Consider the following 23,009-nt stretch of genomic DNA (forward strand, 5'->3'; position numbering starts at 1 on the left):
CGCAAATCAAAACTACAATGAGTACCGCCTTACAGCCACTAGGATGGCCAGCTATTTTGTTGTTGTTGTTGGTAAGGTATCATTGATATACAATCTTATGAAGGTTTCACATGAGCAACACTGGTTACTACATTCACCCATACTATTGAGTTCCCACCTAACACCCCATTGAAGTCACTGTCCATCAGCATAGTAAGATGCTCTAGAATCACTGCTTGTCTTCTTGGTGCTATTACTGCCTTCCCCATCACCCCCTCTACACTATGTGTACTAATCATAATGCCCCTTAATCCTCTTCTCCCTCCCTTCCCACCCACCCTTCCCACCACTTTCCCTTTGGTAACTGCTAGTCCCTTCTTGGACTCTGTGAGTCTGCTGCTGTTTCTTAGATGGCTAGCTATTAAAAGAGAAAAACAAAAACAAATATGGAAAATAACAACTAGGGAGAACATGGAGAAATTGGAACTCCTGCTGTATATTGCTGGTAAGAATGTAAAATGTCAGCTGCTGTGGTAAACAGTTGATGATTTCTCAAAAAGTTAAACATAGCGTTTCCCTATGACTCAGCAATTCTACTCCTAGATATATACCCAAAACAATTGAAAGCAGGTACTTAAACAAATGCATATGCACAAATGTTCATAAAAGCAGTATTCACTATAGCCAAAAGGTGGAAACCACACAGAGGTCCAGCGACAAATAAATAGATAGACAAATGAGGGTATGTGCATACAGTGGAATATTATTCAGCTACAAAAAGAAATGAAGTACTGTTACATCCTATACAATATGGAAGAACCTTGGAAACATGCTAGGTGAAAGAAGCCAGACATAACAGGTCACATGTTATATGAAACATCCAAAATAGGTAAATCCATAGACAGAAAATAGATTGGTGGTTACCAGAAGGAGAGATTAGGGAGCAACTGCTTAAAACATACAGGGTTTTCTTCTGAAGTAACTAGATATGGACAGTCTTGCAGAACATCACGAATATACTAAGTACTACTGAATTGTTTACTTTAAATCATTAATCATACATTATGTGAATTTTGTCTGTAGGAATCTAGTTTGTACATTTTTTTCTTTACAATGGGGCAGTGGTTGCAGAATATCATGAATATACTAAATACTACTGAATTGTTCACTTTAAATGATTAATCTTACATTATCTGAATTCTGCCTCTATTCAAGAATCCAGTTTGTACATTTTTTTCATTATAATCAGTGTTTTTTGTGTTGTACCCAAGAAATATTTGCTGACCCCGAGGTCATGACAATATTCTGTGTTTTCCTCTGCTCCATGATTCTGGATTTTAGGTTTAGGTCAAGTGACTCTATTCAAATTAATTAATTAATTTCTGTGTATAGCATGATTAAGCATTTATTTATTTTGAATACAGAGAACCAGTTGTTACAGCAGGATTTGTTAAAAATACTTTCCTTTCCTCTTTGAATTAACTTGACATTTTGGTAGCAAACCAATTGACTGAATATATGTGGGTCTGTTTCCAGATTTTACTGTGTTCCTTTGCTCTATTCAGCCTGTCCTTATACCAATACCACACTGTTTTGATTACTGAAGTTTACATCTACCAACTTTTCATACCCCCTCAAAACTTTGGCGATTCTAGGTCCTTTCCATTCCCACTTAAATTTTAGAACCAGCTAGCTTCTCTGCTTTTTCAGATGAAATTTTATTAGAAGCTGTTGAGTGGGATCTCCTACATGAATTACCTACTTAGTTGATAGTAGACTGGTCTAAGATGGTTTTGAAAGAAAAAGGTTTTGCTTTACTTCATTCTTTCCTCTCCATTGTTGTAGGATACAAGGGAAATACCAGAACATGAGCAAGAATGTCAGCTCAGAGAACAAATGTCTGGCTCTAAGAGAATGACTCAGCAACATCAGAAACAGCTCATGAATCTAGAAAAAAAGTTAAAAGCTAAGATGGATGAGCATCACCTCAGATTAGAGAAAGACCTTGAAACTCAGCGTAACACCTTTGCTGCAAAAATGAAGAAGCTTCTCAAGAAACATCAGGTGGCAGTGGAAAAAGAGGTAGCTGACCAGTATTACTAATGTGTTTATTCCTTGTGACTATTTCAAAATTAGCCAAGATGGCATTTTGATGTTAGAGTATCTGTTCCCCAGAACTAGCAAGTCAATTGGGGAAGAGGACAAATATTTATATAATAGGTAAAATATCAAGTGCTGAGTTGGGAACCAGTAGATATGGAATTACATCCTGATAACTTGATACATTTATCATGTAACAGTGGTTAAGTCAGGTAGATCAGATTAAACATGATGATGTGAGAGGTGAGACAGAGGCCTCCTCCCAAAAAAAAATATAATACGAAAATATAGTTAATACAACTAACCCTAAAAGATCAACAGGAAAGAAGGCAGCACTAGACTGCTTACACATGGAGAAAAGAACAGACCTCTAAAAGGCTAACATACCAAAGCCATGATATGGGGGGACCCATGCACTTCTCCCACCCCAGCTCACTGGCAGAAGGAAGAGAAATGGAGTGGAGACAGGATGGAGTCCTAGGACTGCTGAACACCCAGCCCTGGAGATCTGCTGTGGGAGCAAGAACCTATATTGGATGGTGCTCAAGATTAGTGGGGTTGGAAAGCTAAGACAGGAGGAATAGTTGGACAGACTGAGATTCCGGCTGTTGTGGAAAACAGGGATTCACATCCAGCTGCTCTGGGACAAAAGAAAGGGAGGCAGTATGAGAGACTTCCTAACAGTGAGAGGGCTACTAAATGGACAAGGATTGCACAGGGCTTGCTGCTCAGGAGAAAGGACAGGTAGACAAAATTGTCCAGATGCACTCTGCCCAGCAGGTTGGAACTTTTCAGGCACTTCAAGCACTCCATCCCCCTGGCTGGCTACACAGCTCCGAAGGCTTCCACCATGATATGCAGCCTGCTGCACCTTCCAGCAGCCTGGCACTGGCTTACAAACCAGCTGCCCCTGCCCTGGCATTAGTCCATCCAGAGGGAGGTCCTGCTTACAGCAGCTACAAATGCAAGGCATAGAGGGTTACACCTGTGTGTTTGGCAGACTAGTCTGCCTGTGGAGAGATGCACAGTAGCCGGGAAGCAGGAAACAGCTCTTCCCAACCCCCAGTCACCAGCGTCACTCTGCTGAGACCCTGACATCACTCCACGGGCTAAGTAACTCCAGGGAGGATGCCTTCAGGGTCCTAGAGGGTGCTATATACAAATATGAAGTGCCAAAAGAACCTGGTTCAAACGAAAATCCCCAAAACACCAGAAAAGAGTGAAAATGAACTCATCAATCTTCCTAAAAGAGATTTTTAAAAAATCATAAACACATCCATGGAGGTACAGAAAAATACTCAAGAATGCAGGAACTAATGCAGAACAGAGATCCATTCATTACAGAATACAATGTGGATATTTAAAAGCAGATTAGATATGGTGGAGGCAATGATAAATGAAAAAAAATTAAAGAAGAGGAATGCAAAGAAGCTGAGGCACAAAAAAAAGATCTCTAGGAATGAAAGAATATTGAGAGAACTGTGTGACCATTCCAACTGGAACAATATTCCTATAATAGGGGTATCAGAAGAAGAAGAGAGAGGAAAAGGGAAAGTGTCTTTGAGGAGGTAATTGCTGAAAACTTCCTCAATCTGGGGAAGGAGATAGTCTCTCAGGCCATGGAGGTGCACAGATCTCCCAACACACGGGACCCAAGGAAGACAACACCAAAACATATAATAATTAAAATGGCAAAGATCAAGGATAAGGACAAAATATTAAAAGAAGCTAGAGAGAGAGAAAAGATAACATACAGAGGAAAACCCATCAGGCTATCATCAGACTTCTTAGCAGAAAACTTACAGGCCAGAAAGGAGTGGCAGGATATATTTAATGCAATGAAGCAGAAGCAAGAATACTCTACCTGGCAAGATTATCTTTTAACATTGAAGGAGGGATCAAACAGTTTCCAGATAAGCAAAAGCTGAGAGTATCTACCTCCCACAAACTGTCTCTGCAGTGTATCTTGGATGGACTGCTATAGATGGAAGTGTTCCTAAGGCTAAATAGCTGTCACCAGTCGTAATAAAACCACATTAAAGAAAGCAGAACAATTAATTACTAAGCAAATGCAAAATTAAATCAGCTATCCCAAAGTAGCTTAAGGGATAGACAAAGAGTACAGAATCTGATACTTAATATATAAACAATGGAGGAGGAAGAAAAAGGAGGAGAAAAAGAAGAATCTTTAGATTATGTTTGTAAGAGCACACTAAGTGAGCTTAGACTCTTAGATAGTAAGGAAGTTTCCCTGGAACCTTTGGTAACCACGAATCTAAAGCCTGCAATGGCAATAAGTACATACCTATTGATAATCACCCTAAATGTAAATGGACTGAATGAACCAATCAAAAGACACAGGGCAATAGAATGGATAAAAAAGCAAGACCCATCTATATGCCACTTAGAAGAGACTCACCTCAAACCCAAAGGCATACACAGACTAAAAGTGAAGGGATGGAGAAAGATATTTCATGAAAACAATAGGGAGACAAAAGGAGGAGTTACAGTACTTGTATCAGACAAAGTAGACTTCAAAACAAAGAAAGCCACAAGAGCAAAGGAGGACATTACATAATGATAAAGGGGTCAGTCCAACAAGAGGATATAACCATTATAAATGTCTATGCACACAACACAGGAGCACCTACATATGTGAAACAAATACTAACAGAATTAAAAGAGGAAATAGAATGCAATGCATTCATTTTAGGAGACTTCAACACACCACTCACTCCAAAGTACAGATCAACCAGACAGAAAATAAGTAAGGAAACAGAGGCACTGAACAACACTTTAGAACAGATGGACCTAACATATCTATAGAACAATCCATCCAAAAGCCACAGGATACACATTCTTCTCAGGTGCACATGGAACATTGTCAAAAATAGATTATATACTAGACCACAAAAAAGAACATCAGTAAATACAAAAATATTGAAATTGAACCAACCAGCTTCTCAGACCACAAAGGTATGAAACTAGAAATAAATTACTTAAAGAAAATGAAAAGACCCACAAACCCATGGAGGCTTAACAACATGCTCCTAAATAATCAATGGATCAATGACCAAGTAAAAACAGATCAAGCAATGCAAAATCTGTGGGATGCAGTGAGGGCTGTGCTAAGAGGGAAGCATATTGCAATACAGGCCTGCCTCAGGAAAGAAGAAAAATCCGATATGAACAGTCTAAACTCACAATTAACAAAACTAGAAAAAGCAGGACAAATGAGGCCCAAAGTCAGTAGAATAGGGACATAATAAAGATAAGAAGCAGGCTTAAATAAAATCGAGAAGAACAAAACAATAGAATCAATGAAAGCAGGAGCTGGTTCTTTGAGAAAATGAGCAAAATAGAAAAACCCCTAGCCAGACTTATCAAGAAAAAAAGAGTGTCTAGAAATTAGAAAGGAAAAATCAGTATGGGCACTATGGAAATGCAAAGAATTAGTAGAGAATAGGGTGAAAAATTGTATGCTGAGAAACTTGATAACCCAGAAGGAATGAACAACTTTCAAGAAAAGTACAATCTTCCTTGGCAGACCCAGAAAGGAACAGAAAATATGAACAGATCAATTACCTGCAGCAAAACTGAATTGGTAATAAAAATCTACCTAAAAATAAAACTCTTGGACCAGATGGCTTCACTGCTGAATTTTATCAGGCATTTAGAGAAGACCTAATACCCATCCTCCTTAAAGCTTTCCAAAAAGTAGGGAATACTTCCACCCTCATTCTATGAGGCCAGTATCACTCTAATTCCAAATTTAGGCAAATGCACCACAAAAAAAGAAAATTATAGACCAATATCTCTGGTGAACATAGACACAAAAACACTCAACAAATCATAGTAAAAAATATATCAAACAGATCGTCTATCATGATCAAGTACAATTTATTCCAGGGATGAAAGGATGGTACAACATTTGAAAATCCATCAGCATCATCCACCACATTAACTAAAATAAGGACTAAAAGCACATGATCATCTCCATAGAAGCAGAAAAAGCACTCGACAAAATTCAACATCCATTCATGGTAAAAACATATCAACAAAATGAGTATAGAGGGCAAGTACCTCAACATAGTAAAGGCCATATATGACAGACCCAAAGCCAACATCATACTTAACAGTGAGAAGCTGAAAGCTTTTCCTCTAAGTCGGGAACAAGAGAAGGATGCCCACTGTTTCCACTTTTCTTCAACATAGTACTGGAGGTCCTCGCCACAGCAATCAGACAACACAAAGAAATAAAAGGCATCCAGATTGGTAAAGAAGAAGTTAAACTGTCACTGCAGATGACATGATATTATACATAAAATATCTTAAAGAATCCACCCCTAAACTACTAGTACTAAGAACTGAATTCAGCAAAGTGGCAGGATACAAAATTAATACACAGAAATCTCTTGCATTCCTATACACTAATGATGAACTAGCAGAAAGAGAAATCAGGAAAACAATTCCATTCCCAACTGCATCAAAAAGAATAAAATGCCTGGGGATAAACCTAATGAAGGAAGTGAAAGACCTATACACTGAAAACTACAAGACATTTAAGAATAAGAAGATACTAATAAATGGAAATAACATCCCTTGCTCAGGGATAGGAAGAATTAATATTGTCAAAATGGCCATCCTGCCTGAAGCAATCTACTGATTCAGTGCAATCCCTATCAAAATGCCAACAGCGTTTTTCAGTGAACTAGATCAAATAGTTCTAAAATTCATATGGAACCACGGAAGACCCCAAATAGCCAAAGCAATCATGAGAAGGAAGAATAAAGCAAGGGACGGATTATCCTCCCCAACTTCAACCTCTACTGCAAAGGCAATTTGCTACTGGCACAAGAAGAGACCCAAAGACCAATAGAACAGGCTAGGGATCCCAGATATAAACCCAAGCAAATGTGGTTAATTAATATACCAAAATGGAGCCATGGACATACAATGGGGGAATGACAGCATCTTCAACAACTGGTGTTGGCAAAACTGGACAGCTACATGCAAGAGAATGAAACTGGATTATTATCTAACCCCATACACAAAAGTAAATTCAAAATGGATCAAAGACCTGAATGTAAGTCATGAAACCATAAAACTCTTAGAAGACAACATATGCAAAATCTCTTGAATATAAACACGAGCAACTTTTTCCTGGATGCATCTCCTTGGGCAAATGAAACAAAAGCAAAAATGAACAAATGGGACTACATCAAGCTTCTGTACAGCAAAAGACACCATCAGCAGAACAAAAAGGCATCCTACAGTATGGGAGAATATATTTGTAAACAACATATCCGACAAGTGATTAACATCCAAAATATGTAAAGCGTTCACATGCCTCAACACCCAAAAAGCAAATAACCCAATTAAAAAATGGTCACATTATATGAACAGACGCTTCTCCAAAGAAGAAATTCAGATGGCCAAGAGGCACTTGAAAAGATGCTCCATATCACTAATTATCAGGGAAATGCAAACTAAAAGCACAATGAGATATCACCTCATACCATTTAGCATGGCCAACATCGAAAAGACTAGGGACAACAAATGGTGGCTAGAATGCAGAGGAAGGGGATCCCTCCTACACTGCTGGTGGGAATGTAAACTAGTTCAAACCATTGTGGATAGCAATTTGGAGGGTCCTCAAAAAACTAAAAATAGAAATTCCATTTGACCCACGAATTCCACTCCTAGGAATTTACCCAGAGAAGAAAAGTTGTCAGATTCAAGAAGACATATGCACCCCTATATTTATCACAGCACTATTTACAACCTAAGTGTCCATCAGTAGATGGACGGATAAAGAAGAAGTGGTACATATGCACAATGGAATAAGAAAGAAACAAATCCTACCATTTGCAGCAACATGGATGTAGCTAGACAGTATTACGCTCAGTGAAATAAGTTAGGGAGAGAAAGACAAGTACCAAATGATTTCCCTTATATGTGGAGTATAACAATGAAGCAAAACTGAAGGAACAAAGCAGCAGACTCACAAACTCCAAGAAGGAACTAGCGGTTACCAAAGGGGAGGTGTGCCGGAGGGTGGTTGAGGAGGGAAGGAGAAGGGCATTGAGGGCTATTAGATCAGTACACATGGTGTGGGGGGGATCATGGGGAAGACAGTGTAACACAGAAAAGACATGTAGTGATGTGGCATCTTACAGCACCGATAGGCAGTGACTGCAATGGGGTATGGGGGGAACTCGATGATATATGTGGGTGAATGTAGTAACCACATTATTTTTCATGCGAAACCGTCATAAGAGTGTATATCAATGATACCTTAATGGAAAAAAAAGTCATTAAGTATTCTGTTCTAGGCCTTGAGTACTTTGGTTATCTGAGAAATTTGATAAATCAGTTAGTAGGTGATTTAGGTATCAAAAAAACATTCATCATTCTCTATGTACTTTTTGGAAACCTTAAAATTTATAGTAGCATTTTTATATCAGAAGAATTGAAGAGTACTGTAATATACAGAGAATGTTCAATTAAGAGGAATTAAGAGGGTTTCAGATTCAGATTTAGCCCATTTGTTTACTATAAATAGTATCATTCTACTGTATGATAAAGTTGCATTTTTTTAGGAGTCTTTTGTGGAAACTGGTTTCTAATTTCCTTGGTGTCCCATTAGTTTCAATTTATTTTGATAATCACAGTTGTCAAGTAAAATGTAAACTTCTCAATAAATTTCACCATATCTTCAAATATGTCTGGCCAGTCTGCCCTGGGGCATTTATAGCTACCCTGCTCACCCTTCCCTGCAAAAAAAAAGAAGAATCACTCTCTCACAGGAACAGAGAATTTAGCAAAATAATTTCTGGTCTAAATGAATATTTGATTTTGAAATAACTTGGTGAAAGAATGTAGAAATATTTAGAATCCTGTTTGGTGTTGTACTTTCTTGAATACTTTGTAAAGAGGTAGATACTAACATTTTTAGGAAAGGAATTCATGAAACAGGATGTACAATATGATTTTATATTTGTTTTATATATTTATATCAATATCTATACACACCTAGAAAAAATTAGGAAGGGTATGCACCAAAATGTTTATATTGGTTATCTCTGGGTGGTGAAATCATGCAAGATTTTTCTTCTTTGTGTTTTTCTGTATTTCCTAAATGTTCTACAATGGATATGTATAGTTCACCCTCAAATAACATAGCTTTGAACTGCACAGGCCCATTTATACACATTTTTTTTTTCAATAAAGGTCTTGGAAAATGTTTCGAAAGACAGTTTAAAAGATAATTTTCTTTTTTCTAGCTTTATTGTAAGAATACAGTATAGAATTTATACAACATACACAATGTGTTTGAATATCTGTTCATGTTGTTAGTAAGGCTGCCAGTCAGCAGTATGCTTTTAGTAGTTAAGTTTTTAAGGAATGAAAAGTTATAGGAGGATTTTTTTACTCTGTTGGGAGTCAGCACCCCTAATCCCCATGTTGTTTAAGGGTCAACTATTGCATGTATCATCAGAAATAAAATAATAATATACAGGTATTTAGTTTTTAACATTTTCATATTATTTAAAATACAAATTAAAAGTCAGGGCTTAATACACAAGTCAAGCTAGATAAAAGGTCATAACTTAATTACATTTGTTTCATTTTATTAGTGGGGGATGTCGGGCAGCATACTCCACTTAAATGGGGGGAAAAAGGTGAAAACACTGACCCTGTAAAAGATCAGCATTTTAAAGATGAATTCCATTTTAGTGGTTCTCTGAAATTCAAATCATAAGGATGCTGAGTAATACTTGTTAATAATTTATTGGATATTCTTGTTTTGGTAATGATTATACTGATTTTATATTCATAGGTGGGAGGAAATATCCTTGCTAATGTCTGTTAAACTGCTGCTTTGAAGCTTATCTACTTAGCTAATTCGATCCATTTAAAAATTTTCCTATAGGCTAAAGGGATGTCCAACAAGGTGAAAAAATTGCAGCAACGTATTCAGACTGAGCAGAAGAAAGAACTGAATAGCCTTTTGAAGACCCAGAAGAGAGAATACAAACTTCGAAAGGAACAGCTTAAGAAGGTATTTACTTTATAAAACTTTTCAAGCCACTTACCTGTTTACTGGTTATATCCAATATTGATCTACTCATAGAACCATTAAGATAAATTTTTCTTTATCAGTTTAAGTGAGGACATTGATTATAACCTATTACTTTTCAATGGCTGAGATCCTCAGTTGAGTGGGATCTAAAAAGAGTGATCTCTTGAAAATGTGAATTATTTTATGAAGCTATTATTTAGTAGCTTTCCTAAGCACTTCTTAAGTAATTGAGTCACTAGAAATAAAAATATTTAGCTGTGAAAAAGAGCCATACATCTCTTCCTTTAAAAGTAAATCATACCTTCTTTCTTTGGGCTCAGATTACAATAATTTGTTCTTATTCTGATTTTAACACAGAAGAAGGATAAGAGGCATTTCTTCTCATCCCATTTTCTTTAATAGGAAAGCATGCTAATTATGTCGTTATGGCTACAGGATTTCATGTGTGTTTTCCCTTTATGTGCTGCTTTCTTGAACTTATTTTTATCGCAGATCTAGTCTAACTGTGAGGAAAGCCATGTTGTCCTAAGGCAATTTCTGAAAGGGGATTATTATTCAGGATAGTGATCAGGACAGGAAAATGGTATGTGTCAACTATAGCATATTTATTATATTGCAGAGAATATAAATCAGCCATCTTTTGTAGGTATAAGATGATTTTTCAGAGACTATTGACCTTATGGTTCTTCACCTGTTATTCAAGAAAGAAACCAATTCTTTATTACTTTTGTGGATAAGATACTCAAACACATAAATAAAAAAAGAACATGAACCTGTAGTTCTCAACTGAAGGATGTCAATGAGAAGACAGAGAGAATACAGGCATATACACAAAGAATCATATGACTATGTTTTCCAAAATCTTTTGCCAAGGAAATTCCCCAACCACCGAGACTTCCCCAGTTTACACCCTCTTTTACAGACTGATGGACTGAAATTTTTAGTCAATATAATTAATTATTAGCACACAGATAAATTAACCTTGATAAAATAACCATAATCTCTTTGGTATAGTGCTTTTTTATGTGTAGGAATTTGACCTGTAATTAGACGTATAAGTCTTATTAAGGACATTGGTGGCACAAAGCCTTGCTATATATACCCTGCCGAGTGAGGTTCATTGATAAGATTTTTCTAAGTTTGAAGAATATAACCTGCTATGTATTCCCATTACTGTAATCTAAAAGCTAAACTCAATACTAGAACATGGGATTTGAAAAGATGGTAATAGGATTCGCAACTATAAATAAATATCCAACAAAATGCAGTTCTATTGTTGTTTCCTAGTGAAATCAGGTTTTAGTTTTATAAATGAATATGTTGTTTTAGATAATCCTTTAAGCATATAATTCATAGTCTAACTAATAAATTTGTTTTCTTTTAGAAGGTAGTTTTGTGTCTGCATATGTCTGTGTGTGTGTGTGTGTGTCTGTTCATTTAGAATGATTATTATCAGTGTAGAGGAAGGGACATACTATAGTCTTTGTGGGTGGGAAATGTCCTTGGCCAAAGATTTTGAAAAACATAGCCAAGTGATTCTTTCTGTATATGCCTGTATTATCCCTGTCTTCTCATTGAAATCGTTGAGAACTACAAACTTATGTTTTTTTTTCTTTGTGTTTGAATATCTTATCAATGAAAGTAATGAATAATTGGTTTCTTTCTTGAACAGCAGATGAAGAACCATAGGTTAACAGTCTCTAAAAAATCATCTTAGACCTGGGAAAGATGGCTGATTTATATTCTCTGCAAGGTTGATGCATTTTAGGTTGAAATATACTAGTATTAATTAACATCCTCGGGTTTGCATCATTGAACGTATTGTCAATATTCTCATCTTGTCCAGTATAAATACATTTTTTAGGTAGTTTGTGAGATGATATTTAAAATGCTGTAGAAAAACATTGGTCTTGCCTTGTTCAGTGGTTATAGTGCTGAATATTAAATCTATTCTAAAAGGTCTCTATTTTCCTGTGGTTTTGTTGATTTTCCATTTAATTTCTGGTCTTTTATACTGAACCCATCCTTAACTTTGCCAAAAACTTAGTATTTCTATTGTTGAAAACCAAGAAGTGAGACATAACTATATTTTAACCTTAATTTTAATTCATGTGTGATTTTTACTTGAAAGCACTGTCTTCCTCCCCTTTTTGGGAGGACTTTAAAGAAAGATGTTTTACTTCATTCACCAATCATTGTGTGCTTTCAAAGCTATGAGCCATCCTAAATATAGCTGTGCAAAGCTAAAAAGTATGCGTGTTTTCTAGTGTATGTTTTCTCTTTTCTTGTCCTACTTCATGGATAACTCCAGAAACAGAAAAATACTACCTACCTCCTTTAAGGTCATTGCCCTGCCTGCCCATGAGAGAGGGCACAAATTAAGTACTTCTACTGAAGATTACCAGCTACCAAATAGTATATTCATGTAGTTAATTTTTATGTATTTTGATCTCAGTTGTTTTTTATCTTGCCAGGAGCTGAATGAAAACAAGAGCACCCCAAGAAAAGAAAAACAGGAATGGCTTTCAAAGCAGAAAGAGAACATACAGCATTTCCAAGAAGAGGAAAAGACCAATCTTCTTCAGCGTCAGAGACGGTACCTAGAGCTGCAATGCCGTCGCTTCAAAAGAAAGTTGTTACTCGGGTGCTATAAGTTGGAGCAGGACCTTGTCGGGGAGGTATGTTTAAATGGTGTGAAATCAGAATCTTCCTGAAAATATGTCAGTCACATCCCACCCTCAGGGCCATAGAGTGCCTCTGCTTGCCTTTGCCTAAGTCCTTCTTCCCTGAAACCCAACCCACACAGTTCACCTTCTCCTTCACTTCATATCTCCTCAATTCTGATCTCCAAATCCTCCTCCATTCTTTAAATATTCTTGCACCCCATTCTCTCTCTCTCTCTCTCTCTCTCTCTCTCTCTCTCTCTCTCTCACACACACACACACACACACACACACACACACACACACACCACACACACACACACGTATGTGCACACACTTTTTATGGGGATCTCTCTCTCCCCAAGTAGAATGGAAATTAGATAAAGTCCCAGGTGCTGTTCAGGGCTTTTATATCCTGTGGCTAGATATATCCAGGCCTTGTAGCTAGTGGCTGGCCCATAATAGGTATTCAATAAATATGTATTAAGTAAATATTTAATAAATATTAAATCCATGAATGAAAGAACTGTTAATTTTTAAATATGAGAAAATTAATTGGATAACTGATGCCTTTTCATCCAAAATGGGTGCCATGAAGGTATATACTACCATTTAACATAATTTTATAATCATGAAATTATTCATTGGGAATATGTAGAAACTTATGCCAATGAAAACAACAGTTCTCATTATCAGGTATACCTATGAGCATAGATCAATTTATTTCCAAGAATGGCTTAAAATAAACTTCAAGTATAACATAATTATTCAAATTCACTAATAATTAAAGAAATTCAAATTAAAACAATTGCATCAATTAGATAAGATCGGTCTAAAAAATTGGTAAGTCCTAGTAGTGGCATGGGAAAGTGGTCAATGTTGGTAAGAATATAAACTGACACTGCGATTTTGGAGCATAACAATTTAATTTGCATGTATCTTCTACCCATCGAATCCGCTTGTAGAATTCTATCCTAAAGAAATAGTTACATAATTATATGGTGTATCATGTGTAGATGTTTATTGAAAATTTGTCATAAAGCAGAAAATAGAAAAACTATGGCATCAGAAAGCAGAAGCTTCCTATAAAAAATTTTTTAAAAAATCTGTATTTGTCCATTTTATTTTTAGGTAAAGAAAGCATATTATATGCCTATAATATATATTGTTATTCAATTTTAAAACTGTATGTTTTTGTGTAATAGTTGTGTCACGATAAGCACAACTTATTGGGGAAGGTTGGGAAACATATGCACCAGATGTTGGCCCCTGGAGAAGGGGCTTAAGAGGCAAAGGGGGCACATCTGACTTTCTTCTATATAGAAAAAGAAAGAGAGTGTGTGTGAGTGTATGTGTGTGTGTGTGTGTTGTACATTTGATCTTTTAAACTGAAAAAATTGTAGTAACATTTATTGATCATGAGGTAGGTATTCTGTCAGCTTTCCACTTATGAACTCATTTCACCCTCACGTTAATTTTATGAAACAGCTATGTTATGGTCTCCATTTGAGAAGTAATGAAATGGCAGCACAGAGAGTTTAAGTAATTAACCCAAGGACTCACTGTTTGTCAGTAGCAGAGCCAGGATTCAGAAAGCAGGCAGCCTAGCCCTAGAGTCTTGTGTTCTTAACCACTGCACTAAACTGGGTATACTGCATGTAATAGAATTGAATGTATACTCTGAAGAAATTCAAAGGATGACTTAGAAATCCTGTTCAATACAAAATTAGGAAACACAAATGACAGAAAGAGAGTAGAAAGGGCATTAAGTCTCTTGGGACAGATTTGATATGTCTTAAGCTTTTTGCTAAAAGTAGTATAAATAGTAAATGAACAGATAAGGCAATTGTACTACTAATTGCCCGTTTTCTGCAGTTCCAGTAATAAAAGTCTAATATTCACTGTGCAGCCATTATTAAATCAGAGGATTACATCTATACATCCTGGTTATTCTGTTTCTTAGGATTTTTTTTCTCCTGGCATTGTACATCAGCAAATTACACCTTTGTCTTTTTTTATGGATTAGGAATTAAATAAAAGAAAGGCTCAAAAGGACTTAGAGCATGCAATGCTACTGCGACAGCATGAGTCCACGCAAGAACTGGAGTTCCGCCACCTCAACACAGTGCAGAAGATGCGCTGTGAGTTGATGAGTCTGCAGCATCAAACCGAGCTCAGTGACCAGCTGGAGCGTAATAAACGGAGAGAGCGACAACTTAGGCGGAAGCATGTCATGCAGGTTCGACAGCAGCCTCAGAGTCTGAAGGTACCTTTAGCCTAAGCTTCTTGGCAAAGGAGAACAGATAAAAGGCATCACGTAAACAGTAAAAGTCTAAGCCAGATGCCTGTCATCAAGAAACTGAATAAGCTTTTTTTCTTTTCATTTTCAGCATGTTTGGTTAGTGTTGGTGTAGAGGGTCTATGGCTACAGACTTCTGCTTGTGTATTTCTCAGCAGAGTACCAAAAAATGGCCAGAACTTTTGGAAAGTGTGGAAAGTGTCATAAATAAGATTCAAAATTCTCATTTTAAGTGCACCCAAATGTCCAGTGTTGATACTATAATCTACATATCAACATACTAACCTGCTGGCTTCTCTCTGTTGTTCCAAGTTTTATAGTTTCAGAATCTTATTTCCTCTGAATGTGATTTGTATCCAAAAGAGGCGGTAAGTTCTTAATTAGTACAGAAACCAGTGAATGAAAAATGCCTTTTTACCCCCTCTCCCTTCATTGTCAATACTCATCTTTAGAGGAATAGTGGAATTATCACACTGTTACTCCCATTCTTTCTGTGTTTGGTAACATAGGTAAGACCAGGGCATGTGTAGTTGGAGTGTATTTTTTTAATTAGTACATCAGAGTGAAGCAAGGTATTATATGCTGTCTTGTAGACAAATAAGGAAAGACAAGTGCTGGTGATAAATAATATCAAAGGACTTTAAATTTTGTATTTGCTTTGATAGAGAAATTTATTTATATGATACAAAATTCAAAAGATGCCAAAGTGTATTTATTATAAAGTTAAAGGTTTCCCTCTCCTTGTTCTTTAGGCCACCTGGTCCGGCCCCCTCTACCAACATCAACCAGAGTTAACAATTCCAAGGAATTTTCAAATTTTATAACTTGTAATGAATATGTGAAGTATAATCACATGAATCTTAATAAACAAAAAACCAAAATGACCCACTATGTATGTTGTCACCCACAGTAGTACCTCAGTTAATCTGTACATGTCTGCACATTGTAAACTTGTATTTACATCCAATAAGGCCCCGGTTCCACACTATCTTCTTTATCCCCTTTTTCAAACTCTTTGACAATTTAACTATAAAACTATGAGGTAACAAGACTTACCTGAATAACTCTCCTGAAGTGAAGTGAAATTCACTCACAGAAGTAATCTGCGTCCAAACCAGAAGCTAAACCACACCTAGTGGTGTCTCTGATTCCTATTCAACTCCATTCATCCAAGTTGTCCTGAACAAAACACAGAACCAAAGCTAAGATTCACCCTTTCCTTGTGAATCTAAGTAAAATTTTATACTTTGCTGTATCTTCAAAACAGCTAATGAACATGGTTTACAGAGTGGCTCGTACGTTGACTACCCTCATAACCGTCATTAGTTAATGCTTATCACAATCAGAATTCATGAAGATTTTCCAGATTTACTTTGTCTTTGTAGTGGTTACATAGTAGGGTTTCCCACCAAAAGATATTTAAAGCATGTCTATAAAATGAATTACAGTTTTAAAGTGAGCAGCACCCAGAAGTAAACCAAACTGAAAGCTTGTTTAGCGTCTTTGGTCCGACCATAAATCTGATATGACTTCATTTCTCTGGGGCTTGGGAGAGGTTAGTTGTTTGCTGTTTAGCCCTTCCTTTTGGTTCCCTGCTGTGGCAGCCTTCTCAGTCTGAAAGCTTGTAGACACTAGTCTGGTTTTCACAGATACTGTTAAAAAATCAAGGGGAAAATAGTGTCTCACAGTCGTAGTCAGACTTCAGATAGAAAGCGTCCTTCTCATGATACATAAGTTCAAGATTTTCCATAAAAGAAATTGTTCTGTTACTTTAGTGGGAAAGAAAGTCACCGTGTTCCTCTTAGTTGTATATATCTATCTACTTGCACAATTTGAACAAAACAGACTCTTTTTTTTAAATTAAGGTATCATTGATAAACAATCTTAAGAAGGTTTCACATGAGCAACATTGTGGTTTCAACATTCATTCATACTATCCAGTCCCCCCCAACCCACTGCAGTCACTGTCCATCAGCGTAGTAAGACACTATAGAGTCATTGCTGTCTTCTCCGTGCTGTGCTGCGTTCCCCGTGACCCCACTATATTGTGAGTGCTAATAATAGTGCCCTTAATCCCCTTCTCTGTCCCTCCCCACCCACGCTCCCCAACCCCTTCCCTTTGGTAACCCTACTCCCTTCTTGGAGAAAACAGACTCTATTTTAACATGTCATTTCATTTACATAAGTAATAGTTGCAACTTTTTAAGGTAAATTTGTACTTGCTAAGTAGTAGTTCAACTTCAATAGTTGCAACTATTCCAACTTTCTCCAAGACTTTAAGGGGGATAGGAGGACTTCAGTTTGCACACTTAGGTAAGCTGAGAGTATTTGTAGACATTGGGGCACCATTTCTGAGGAATAACTTGGGTAAACACCTATTGTTTATCTGCCATTTCTTCATCTGCCATTAGGTGACATTTTGTCAGTATTAAGTAATTAAGAAACAACTGGAACATGTTTATCCTGCTTTCACTTGAGTAAAACATTGAGGAATATAGTTTGTTCTTGGTATAAGTATTAATCTTGTTGAAAAAATTTTTCAGGGCATTCTTTTTGTCATTAGCTAGTGATATGGAGTGACTATAGTTTTCTTGGCAATATATTTGAATATTTAAAAGTTTTTTAAAGAATGGAGGCTGTTACACAAAGTCAGAAGAGAATTCTAAATTTCATTGTTCCATTTCTGGCTAACTTGGAGGAATTTTATTAACCAAGGGCAATATTTAAGAGCAGTGCTAAGTGTAACTAAACCAAGAGTTTGTCTTTCTAGCTAGACGTTTCTTGACCCTTCACTGAATGAAGGTACATGACTATGACTTAGTACCTCAATTGGTATAAAATGCAGAAAAGGATATATATTTGATTTTGTAGTATTGGAGCAAAGAGTGTGAACTAGTTCCTTGGCAAGAGTGTTTGGTCATATGTGTATTTGCACACTTAGTCAACCATTCAATATCTGGCAGTATATATATTGAGGTAAATAATTTCAACTGTAGGTTCTGCCTTTGTGTAGCAAATGATTGTTGTTACTTGTAGGCCTGATGGGTACACCTTATAAAATAGATCTCATCTTGCTAAGTTTTGTTGAAACTTGAGTTCATAGAATAATTAACCTGTGATTTAAAGCCAGAGCTATTCTGTTTCTGAACTCAAATTATTTTATCTCAAAAATGTTTATGTAGTTCATGTCTGCTATCATTACCACAAGAAGGGTTGTCCCTTCCCTTGCCTCATAACTTTTCTTTGACCTTTGAAAGATTAGTTAGCTGACTTTCAGGTTTTTGCTCGTGGTGCTAAAGAGTAAACCCTACGGAGAAGCAGACCCAAAACTTAGCCATCTTAACTGAGCAGTATGACCACAACATTAATGAAATGCTCTCCACTCGAGCTGTAAGTTTACTTTACTTAGGCAAAACAAATTTAGTGCCCCTTTCCTTCCACCGCCTGAATAAAATCCCAACAATTGAAATATTAAGTTGGAAATGAAAACTCTGCTGCACCTTGGGAAATAGTGATGGTGGCCCATATTCTTCTTGTTCTCAGCATTGCTTGGAAATATGCATGATGCATATGTAATTCTCTTTGATACTTTTGGATATGAGGCTCCACATAGGCTCTCTGCTGGTGCCTTGCAGAGGTTTAGTACATATACCAACAGTGTATCAAGATTGGAGAAGCACCTTTGTTAAGCAGTGTTCAAAAAGTAGTACTTTATCGGGAATCCAGATGGTCACATTTGAGTGCAGCTACAAAATAGTTGCTATGTAAGTTTACAGACTTTTTCTTAATGGGCCAGAGAGTAAATATTTTAGGAGGAAAAATTGAGGTTATTATGTGGGTATTTACATAGCCATTTAAAATGTGACCATTTCAGAATGTAAAAAACCATCCCTAATTAGTGGACTACTGAAAAACAAAAACAAAAAATCAGGTAGCTGTTCAGATTTGGCCCTTAAGCTGTGGCGTGCTTGTCCCTGTTGTGTAGTTATTTCCATTGGAGAGAAGAGATTCACAGTCTTATATCAATCAGAGTCTCTGTTTTTCTTTAAAAAATAATGATTTTTTAGGCATCATCCAAATAGCTTATGATAGTTTTATCCTTATAATGCCGTCATTGGTTGCTGTGTTTTCGTTTTCCAGAGATGTTTACCCCAAGATGTAAAAGAGAACAGTTGTGCCCTATAGAAGAGTAGTCTGTCTTCACTTACACCTCCTCCTTTCCATAGGTCATGAGAAGGCAGCTCACAGGAGGATATATGTTTTCTTTCTCTCTTTCAGCCGCATTTGGATGAAGCACAGGAGGCAGAGTGCCAGGCTTTGAAAACGCAGCTGCAGCAGGAACTGGAGCTGTTGACTGAACTTCAGAGCAAGATCAAAATGCAGGCTGAGGCACAACACGCTCAAGAGCTTCGGGAGCTTGAAGAGAGGGTCTCCCTCCGCAAGGCACTCTTAAAACAACAGGTATACATAATAGAAAAAAGTAATTGTGCCAGTATTTGCTTTCATCAAAATCATTTCATAAATATATTTTCATGATGACAGAGGTGGCATTAGAGTGTTTTCACAATACCATATTTCCTTAATTCTAGTGGTAGTGTTTTCTTTTTCTTTAAAATTACTGATTCAGTAATTAACCTTAAAATTAATGAGTGTGATATATTAAAGGAATATACTTAAGTAGTAATTGCTAGAGGAATGATGTGGAGTTATGTGAAGACAGTTGAATTGTAAAAGGATAGCTCTGGCTCCATCTTCCTCACTTCTTTTCTGTACCTAGTTGTACCTAAAGAAATTGGAGAGAAACTTGGATAGTGAAGGAAAAAACTTTAGTAATTGCTTGAGAGAGACAAGGAAAAGGGATCAGGAATATACTTTACTCATTCATCCCTGGTCTGAAACTGTACAGATTGATGCATTACTAGAAAAGAGAAGGTAGAACCAGTTTTACACATTTGAAGAGTCAGGCTGAAAATATTATTTCTAGATGTAGCTTTATTTATTTTACTTATTCTTTGTCACATATATTAGAATTAGAATCCCTAAATTCACTTGTGTCCTTTAAGGTACTGAGGCTGTATGTGTGTGTGTGTGTTGGAGAAAGAACAATGGGTAGAAGCTTTTGAGAAAGAAAGAGAGGAAAGGCATTTGTCCTGAGTAGTAGTAGAATATCAGTTGTATCCAGGACTGAATGCTATGTTCCAGAATTCCTGAGCCATAAGTTCCCAGCACCTGGCACAGTCTTAGGTCCATTGTAAGTTAACACGTGCCTAATGGTTTTGTCTATTAAAAATTGTCATTGCTTCTGGACCATTAATTGGCCCATAGATTTCCTCTACTTTCTACAGTTCTTGTGATAAAAATAGAATACCTCATTTCTATTAAAAAAAAATATGTTCTTAAAAACTCCACCTAAATAAGGTGTTGCTATTTCTCTGGCACAGCTGTCTTTATTACTGGCTCCTTTAAGAGTTACTTGCCTCTAAAAATTATCTCAATTGTGTTTCTCATTCAAGATGGGAAGGCAGAAACACATATAAATTTTTAGAAAAATGTAGTTGTCCCATGTACAGAATTCATAAATCTGCCTGATTTCAACTTGCATATTTAAAATTTAATCTAAAGTTCCATCTCTTATGCTTCAAAATTATCACTAAAAGAGGAACCTATAGTATTTCAGTAACAGTGTTATGAGAGAAATAGTGGTACTGTTTTATTTGTATTTTTAGCTCCACCTAGTGGCTCCGAGTTAAAAAGTGCTGATTAGTATCTTAGTTGTAGTCTTATTTCAATATATGAACTAAGGCCTTTATGTTCTACAAAATCAGGTAAAATGTTGGCATGGGGCTGATAGCATTGCCAGAAGTGCAGTGGCACTCTCATACATTGTTAATGAATTTTGGAAAGCAATTTGGAATTATATATTGATCTTTGAAAATGTTAAGCAAAGAATTTAGAGAATTTAGAGAAAAGAAATCCTGAGTACAGGAAAAGCAATACACATCAATATGTTAATTATGGCATAGTTTATAATGGTTTAAAACACCTAACCATCTAAAATAATTAAGTGCTTATGACCAAGCCACTTAATAAAATCTTACTCAACCATTTAAATAATGGCTATAAAGATAGTACTAATGTGGAAAAATGCTTATGAGGTGTTGAATAAAATAAAGACAAATCACACTTAAAGTGAGTTGAACTAATACTTATAATGGCTATATTAATATGGTAGATTGGTTGTGGTGGTTTGTATTTGATAATAGACATGCATAAGATTATTTAGTATTAAAAATAATAAAAGAAACAGTGGAATGAATCTACAGTGCTTTGAGTTGCTACTTGATTTTTAGGGCTCATGTTTATAATTCAAGTGAGGTGCATCACTATAAAGCAGTTTGGGGTCAGTCAGTTGGCAACTGCCAAGGCAGTGATATACCCATGGTATGATTTGAAAACATTGTAACATCCGTGTTTTCTGTACTTTGTGCCTACTGGTTGTACAGATAAAAAACAGTCATCTGAAAATAGAGGTGGAACCAGAGAGAATATTAGTTGTTTCTAGATGAATAATAATTCTGTTTGAAGATTGCTTTCAGCCTCCAAATGAACCAAGGACACCAACAGGACGCCTCAGTTGAGGCTCACATGAGGTCTTACTGCAACTTTCCTTGTGCTTCATTTACATTAAAGTTTCAGCAAAATGACAACATGACTATAAATGTTAAATTCTATGTGCATTTCATACATGCACAGGAAGTGGCAGTATTTCCAAAGTATAAATGGGCTTTTCTTTGTCTTAACATTTCTTTTAATTTTCCCTGAATATTTCACTTAATATCAACAAGATGGTTGGTAGTTTTTAAATAAGAATTGATGATTGGAATATCTTACAGGACCTTCCAAACTGAAAATATTCACACATTTGATTTCAGAGAAGCTAGGTTAGGAGAGAAGTCTCAGAAGTCTTATATCCAGTGAAACCACCTTTCTTATTTGCAGTAATAAATAAGATATTTTCAAAGGAATAGGGGTTAATATAACCTATCACAAATCTTAGTTTTAATTTTTATTGAAGAATATTCTGAGTTTCTTAAATGACAAAGCTAATTCAGCAAACAAAATTGAAGCTGTGTTTACTGGATAAAAGTGGATAAGCATTAATGTGTTTAATATTTTTATCATGAGTTTCCTTCAAATAATATATAGGGCATTCAAATTAGTTAAATACTCAGTACAAGCCTATCCTTTATTAGGTCCTTTGAATTAAATGTTCTTAATAAATGGATTTTTGAAATTTTAAAATAGAAAAGATTTAAAAGAAAAATTTGAAGTTATTTGAATCCTTTCAGATATATAAATTTAATTCTATAAGAATTGGGTATTTTATATGTAGATATTAAAAGAGTGGAAAAGTTATTTTATAAATACATATTTTTTTAACTTGGCAATTATACAGAAACAAATAGAAATTAAAATGTCTTTAATCTCACCACTCAGAAATTACCAGTTAACAATTTGATATCTTTCCCTTAGAAGAAGCATTGTGTCTAATCTAGGTTCTCTTTCAACCTTCATTAGGAAGTGCCCTCTCTCAACCTTTGTAACACTTTAGTTCTTAGAGTTTAATAATTTTCAAACTCACCCTACCAAAGTCCATTCTGGCCTATTTGTAATTCCACACACACATTTTATGATTTTGCATGTCTTTGCCCATGTTCCCTCTGCTGAAAATATCTTCCCCCTCCCTTGCCTTCTGGTAAACTTGTGCTTTTCCTTCTGAATCCAGCCAGTTTCTGTCACCTTCTCTGAGAAGACTTCTTTGCCCTACTCCTCTTCCCCTATAGAGTGAAGTACTCCATCCCTTTGTTTTTCTGCTTTACCT

General features: G+C 36.1%; 1 protein-coding gene across 1 annotated transcript in view; it reads left to right on the top strand.

The window, feature by feature from the left end:
- Nucleotides 1-23,009, top strand: part of LOC140845723 (serine/threonine-protein kinase TAO1-like) — a 51,834-nt gene that overhangs the window by 23,164 nt on the left and 5,661 nt on the right. The window contains exons 12-18 of the mRNA XM_073220565.1: nucleotides 1,825-2,061; nucleotides 10,016-10,144; nucleotides 12,640-12,843; nucleotides 14,855-15,094; nucleotides 15,880-15,917; nucleotides 18,427-18,517; nucleotides 19,406-19,588. Of these exons, the coding sequence (XP_073076666.1) occupies nucleotides 1,825-2,061; nucleotides 10,016-10,144; nucleotides 12,640-12,843; nucleotides 14,855-15,094; nucleotides 15,880-15,917; nucleotides 18,427-18,517; nucleotides 19,406-19,588 (1,122 nt within the window). The remainder of the gene's footprint in view (nucleotides 1-1,824; nucleotides 2,062-10,015; nucleotides 10,145-12,639; nucleotides 12,844-14,854; nucleotides 15,095-15,879; nucleotides 15,918-18,426; nucleotides 18,518-19,405; nucleotides 19,589-23,009) is intronic.

Source organism: Manis javanica, chromosome 2, assembly GCF_040802235.1.
Source record: "Manis javanica isolate MJ-LG chromosome 2, MJ_LKY, whole genome shotgun sequence".
Classification (NCBI taxonomy): domain Eukaryota; kingdom Metazoa; phylum Chordata; class Mammalia; order Pholidota; family Manidae; genus Manis; species Manis javanica.